This window comes from Chelonoidis abingdonii, chromosome 4 (assembly GCF_003597395.2).
Source record: "Chelonoidis abingdonii isolate Lonesome George chromosome 4, CheloAbing_2.0, whole genome shotgun sequence".
Classification (NCBI taxonomy): domain Eukaryota; kingdom Metazoa; phylum Chordata; order Testudines; family Testudinidae; genus Chelonoidis; species Chelonoidis abingdonii.
In genome coordinates this window covers 71,581,128-71,587,703 of record NC_133772.1, presented here as the reverse complement: position 1 = coordinate 71,587,703, position 6,576 = coordinate 71,581,128, and the positions used below count along the sequence as shown (strand labels likewise).

Here is a 6,576-nt window from a genome sequence, read left to right as displayed (position 1 = left end):
TGATTTATTCTGAGAAACAGGAGTAATATGATGGATAACACTTGCATCTTTCTGAAAGTTATGCATATTAGATATTCTAAGGTTTTATTCATAGGAACAGAATAGCAGATGTGTTCTACAATACCTATGAATCTTGAGGTTTATTTGCTGCTAGGGCCTGTTTGCACGACAAAAACAACCAGGTCTGAAGGCCTAGTTACAACATAGTTCAAAAATGTTGTGCTGATGGGCTCTAACTCTGTTGTAATCATCTCATGCAATCAAGAAAAAGCCTTGGACTTTAGCATAGTTATGAAACACAATTAAGTCCTGCCTACAAATTTTAACCTTACTGTAATGGGATAAAGAACAGCTGTGTTGTAATCATCTTCATGACAAAATCATAAACTTCCTATAGGTTTTTGAACCATTCTATAAAATTAACTAGAGAATTATATCCATGCTATAGAATTTTTATAGGCTGATTCAACTTACAGAAAAGATAATTTTCCATGTATTTTCTCTGTTTTTACAATAATTTCCATAGACCACTATTACATTTCTATAGAACCCAATTGTTTTCATTATTATTAAATTCCACTGGATTTTTCCACACAGGCAGGTCCCCTTACTCTGTTATTTTTGTACTACAGATGGACCCTTAGAAACAGCACTAAGCAACATTTGGATACAGGTCCAAGTTTGAACTTCCCCAAGTTTGGGGTGTTCAGACCTGGGAGTGTGATTTGGCCCTTGATATAGTGAGTGGGGTTAGCCCCTGCAGCGCAACTTGAAATCAGACCCGGGGTTTGGTTTACATCTATCCTTACATGCTATTTTGAAACATGAGTATGTGAATAGTTGCTCTGAAGAAGATACCCAACATCTTGTATAAGATCGCAATTGATTGCTCTGGGGGATTTTCATTGCCATTGTCTTTGTCAGAGATTATGAAAATAAGACAATCATTTTGCTTTCTCAGAATTTATTACAATTGATTTCCATTTAGCTATGAGTCCATGTGATCTCATATAAATTAGCTTGACTATAAGAATGACAGTACATCTTAACCCTTGCTTCTTGCAAATATTTCATAAACAAGTGGTAAAGCTAAAATATCTCCACTTTACTTCCTTAGTATCTGACAGCATCATAAACATGTGATACGGCTGTACAATAGTCCTGCCAACATAGAACAAGATGTCTCCTCAAGCGGCTTTACCAAACTCATAATCATTTGAGGAGTTTAGAATTTAATTAAAGCCCTTTAAGAGAAAATGCCCTTTTTGTTTTCAGAAAGGACAGGCAGACATTTAACACCTGGTAGAATTTCAGATGCCAGGGATTGGCCAAAGCAACCAACCAATCCGTGAAAAGGATACATTCCCTTCAAGAGAACCCTCAAGGTACATGTGGCTCCTCACGCCCACCTGTGCTAACTGCCAGTTCACCACAAGAAAGTTCATAGTGGTGGGAATGCCCTTACTTATCACAAGTGCTCATCTCTGTGGTGTAGGGAACTCATCTCGTAAGGCTGTCAAGAATCATTATCAAGGGTTTCCTCATCTTTCATGTGTCACTTGAACTATCGTGAGCTGAATTTTTGCGGTTTGTGAAGCCAACATTTTCAAGCCCTCTCGGCAGCAGTCAGCCTCAGTAAATGAACCATGTGCTGATGAGGTCTGCTGGGATCAGAGCAAATTAATCTTTGCCCAACCCTTTTCAGTTGCCACTCTGCATCCAATACTACAGCTTCAGGGCTGCAGTAGCAGCCACAGCTGTTCCACCACAATTCTTTATGCAGGGAGTTTTGACCAGCAGATGTGCATACCTGCATGCAACTGAACTAGGGCGTAGGACCCTTTGTGGTGCAGCCTGAAAGAGGCTGCAGGCCCCTGGTGAAGTGAAACTGAACAGGTTCCACTCTCTGCTTGGCCTTTCCTGCCCTCGCTTGGACTGAGGAATCTGGGCCAAAGTGAAAATCAGGCTATCACTGAGTGCTACTGAAAATGAGTGGTAAAAACCATAGTGGGCATAGTTCATCCTGCTAGCCAAGTGGATATTTTGACATCCAAGCTGTTGGTTAGTCAAACTGCGCAACATATGGGGTTGCTGGATTTGTGCCAAACATGGAATTTAGTTCCATGTTGATTTCTATACCACAAAGGTTTGGCTCTGAGCCCAATATCTGAACCTCTTCAACAACCTGTCACTATTTCTGAGTAATGTGGGGACTTCTAAAAACAATTCCAAAGTGTATATAAGGCCCAATTTTGCCCCAGGTTTTCCCAATCCTCATATAGATAGGTTAGATTAAAAGACCGTAAAAGAAATGGGTGTGTGTCTGTCTGTCTGTCTGTCTGTTTTAGCACCACTTGCCAGCAAGTTATCCTCTTAAAAAATTATTAATCTTTATTATAATTAACTCTAACTTGTATTGGGAAAATAACTGCTCTAAACATGATTTGAAAATGTATTAGATTTTTTTTGTTAAATATAACAAATTTGGTGTTCTGAAGTGTCTGTAGGTAGAGAAGGAGTGCAAGAGGACTTTGTGTTGAAACTAACAAATGAACAATTTAAGCTCTGTTTTCTACATTCTCCCTCTAAAGTTTCTGCATTTTGATGAATCCTCCAAGATCCGTGAGATTTCCAATTCAAAATCCTGGTCATTTTGGGAGGGGGGAAAACCCCACACTGAAGGAACAATCCAGAGAAAAACTCAAGGGGGAACCTTGAACTGTTTCTTGTCCCTTGTCTGGATTTTTGCCATGTACAGGAGAACTGATTCTGGAGGAGAGGAAAATTAATTTAGTACAATTGGCTGCAAATAAAAAGTTAGAGAGAGTGTGTGTGTGTGTGTGTGTGTGTGTGTGTGTGTGTTAGTTAGGTCATTCTCTCCCCCTCTTTCCCTTCTCCTTCCTCTCCCCCAGCCAAATGCTAATTACTGGGTGGGGAGGAAGGAATCTACCAGTCAGGCCCCAAAGTCTTATTATGCAGACAATTAAACAATACCAGATATCTATCTATCTGTATCTATCTAGGTATCAATATCAACTGAATAAAGACCTGATGAATAATTACAGGATAGGAAATATGATTTCCCAGCAGCAGATAAGCAATGAAACGGTACATTAACAACTCAATTACATCTAAGCAGGTCAATAAAATGAGCTGACCAGCAAGTCTGACTTACTGTGCCTGCTCTCCATTATGATATTTATCTCTATAAGCAGAGGGAGAACGGATAACTCATCAGAGGCCTAAGTGAAGTATCCCACCTCTCTCCACAAGACGAATGGTGCACCAGAGTTTAACAATTGTTCAACATTAACCAATGAGGTGTATTTCTTTATCCCAAACTGAACCATGTAATGATCTGTCTGAATGACAGTGTATAGAACATAATATGGACCCTGAGAAGTCGGTAAGAGAAGTGCATCCATCTGAAAGAAATGGAAGGGAGTGGCTAACTTCATCCCTAGGGTCAGGGACACAACTGTTACTGGAGTCAATAGTAGATGTGCTTACATTTACTAGGGATCTATTTGGCCTACTGATACATTATGCAAGTCTGGCCAAGTTTTGTCATTGACCTCAATGAAAGTGGAATTGACCCTTCGCTGTGCCTGAGTTTGCCCTTCTGAAAAATAGGCAACAAATGCAATGAAACACGGCTTAAACAAATCATCCCATGGACCTGCAACACTCTGTTTCCGAATAGTGTTGGTTCTTCAGCTTCGGGTTGAACAAAGTCTGGAAACTATGGGGATGTTTCATAGTGGTCTCTTAAACAGAGGGTTGCTTACTAGAGGTAGTCCAGCTTCACTGAACTTACATAACAGGTATGCAGTGAGCCACAGTTAATGTTTTTAAGGGAGGCCTGGATGTCTTAATACACTGGATCTCAACCTTTTCTATAACAATGCCCTTCCAGGTCCCCCTTTTCATCCAGCTGAAATCTAGCCATGCACCCCTCCCCCTCATTTTATACACAAAGCTCTAGCAAAACACTTGGCAAAACAAAATGAATTAAGGACAGTGTTTTCAGTCCATTTTTACCACAGCTTTAGCATAGTTTTAAAGACAGTTTTAAAAAATGTTCTCATGTTCTCCCACCAGGTTGGTTCTATACTGTTTACCTTCTCTGCCTAGCCTATCTTAGGGTTTTATATGACTGCCTATCTGCTTAGTATCTGGGCACTCTCTTCTTTCTTTCCCATTTATTTACCCTACCTCAAATGATGTTGTCTAATCAATCAAAACAAAAAATATCCTGCTGTCAGTGGTGCCTATTTATAATTTGCCACATAATTGAAACAAATCATTTCCTTTGGCACGAGGATTCCCCTTTTTCACTCATGGAAACTGTTGGCTTTGGAGCAGCCATCCAGCCTTATGGATTTCATTCAAAGTATTTAAACTGCATGTTGTTCAATCCCAAAGCTATCTAGCCAGGCATTCTTACCACACTCATCACTGTAATCTTCTATGGCAAAGGTAATGGTGTTATGCCAATGATGAATTGTTGGTCCACAAACTAAAATTAATGGAATTACACCAGTATGTATCTGACCCATTATGGACCAAGTGTTGGTACTTTTACTCATGCAATAGCCCCAGTGGCTCATGAAAAGTAAGAAGGACTGAGTCCTACATATCTCATGACTCTTTGTGTAAGAGTAAGCATCTTCCCCAGGGACTTTAGCCACATGGTCTCCTTTCCTCACATGCTATGCAGTATAATGTATGCACTTTTCACTCTCCACCCCAAGGTTGCTGCATTTCAGTGGTGCTGAATGTATGTCACGTGGTGAAAAACCTTGGGACCATTTCCTATATAAATGTATGAAATGTGCTTCTTTACAGTCGAAATTTTGCTTGTCAAGTTAGGTAATGGGTTAAATCACTGCTATTCTGCTTCTCCTGCCCTGCAGACTTTTTTGTGACCAAAAAAAAAAGAACAGACGTTACTGTGATTTTCAGGAATTATATACATTTAATTCAAACCCACAAAAGGAAAAAACATTGAAAAAATAGGAATATTACTGGTCTGAAGAACTGAAATCACATAGAAGGTATCAAAATCCTTCCTGGGTTTGATCACTGGTCCACAGCTCTGTATCTTTTTACCTTATAATGCCAGAAAAAGAGACTAAAGGCTGAATGCTCAGTTGCCACAAGTTAATGTTTACACTCCTGAGGGAGCCAGGCAAAAACGGCTCTGAGACAACTCTGGGCTGGTTGGGGGCTGAAGCCAGCACAAAACGTAGTCTAATTTACACCGGTTTATACTGACCCCTAAGGAGTCATTATTCTAGCACTGCACACATTGTATGCCATTCACAGATTTTTTCTTCAACACAGGAATTCCTAACTGCCTTTTAATGAACCATTCCTGTTGCTTCATGCTGCCAGAGAACAACAAAGCAACTGGAACTGGGGCTGAGAACCAGGGCTTAAGTCTTTCAAAACCCACTGATATATGTAGGAATTGTATGCATATAGGAATCAATACAGACCCCAGCATCCAGTATGAGTACCTAGGCAAGTTGCTCTAGGGATATGTAAAGGGGGCAGAGAGAGAGGCACCTATCCTCCAGGCAGTGGAGCTGCTATGTTTAGATTGTAAGCTCTTTGGAGCAGGGACCACCTTTTGGTTCTGTGTTTGAAGAGCAGCTAGCACAATGGGGTCCTGATCTATGATTAGAGCTCCTAGGCACTACAGTAATACAAATAATATATACTACTACTATGCAGAGGCTACTTCAGCCCAGTGCTGCGCAGGGTTTATCAGGGGTTCTCAGACTGGGAGTCAGGACCCCTCAGGGGGGTGCAAGGTTATTACATGGGGGGGTCATGAGCTGTCAGCCTCCACCCCAAACCCCACTTTGCCTCCAGCATTTATAATGGTGTTAAATATATGAAAAAGTGTTTTAATGTGTAAGAGGGGGTTGCACACAGAGGCTTGCTATGTGAAAGGGGTCACCAGTACAAAATTTTGAGAGACACAGGTTCTATGACAGGCCCACACTGGCTTCATTGCAAAAGAGCCCTCTATGACTGCAGAAAAGAGAGTTGGATTTTCCCCTTACAAATATTTTTCCAGCTGAATAACAGAGAATGTTCAGCAAGGTCCATCAGCTTCAGTCTTCAGACTTAAGGCCGATCCTTACTTTTTTCTGTTCAGACAAGTTTACAATGGCCTTCATCTCAGCCTCAGAGAACTTGGGGGTCAGTGGCACACTGTCATAGTCAAATTCTTCATCAAGGGAGAACAGCTGAACTTCATCCCCACATAGCTGCAACAGGGAAAAATACAGAAATATAAATAAAACAGCAGCAAGTAACGATAAAGAAGCTCAAAACATAAACTCCTGATTAATATTTAATTAAACTACTTTTTAGACTCCAGCACTCTCAGCTGATTAAGCTGTTTTTAAGTAAAAGAATAAATTCAATTATTCAATTTGACCTAATTTAAGCCATTTACTGTGCCCCATTTGTACCACACTGTATCAGAATGAATATCATTAACTAATTTTTGCTCGAGGCAAGGAATCAAAAGACCTCCCTTGCATACATCTATTACATTTC

General features: G+C 40.4%; 1 protein-coding gene across 6 annotated transcripts in view; it reads right to left on the bottom strand.

Moving 5' to 3' along the window:
* Positions 1–947: 947 nt before the first annotated feature.
* Positions 948–6,576, bottom strand: part of IFTAP (intraflagellar transport associated protein) — a 62,346-nt gene continuing 56,717 nt past the window's right edge. For all 6 annotated transcript variants that reach the window (XM_032805088.2, XM_032805085.2, XM_032805083.2 and 3 more), the window contains one exon: positions 948–6,281. In XM_032805088.2, coding sequence (XP_032660979.1) covers positions 6,126–6,281 — 156 coding nt within the window. In that variant the 3' untranslated portion in view covers positions 948–6,125. The remainder of the gene's footprint in view (positions 6,282–6,576) is intronic.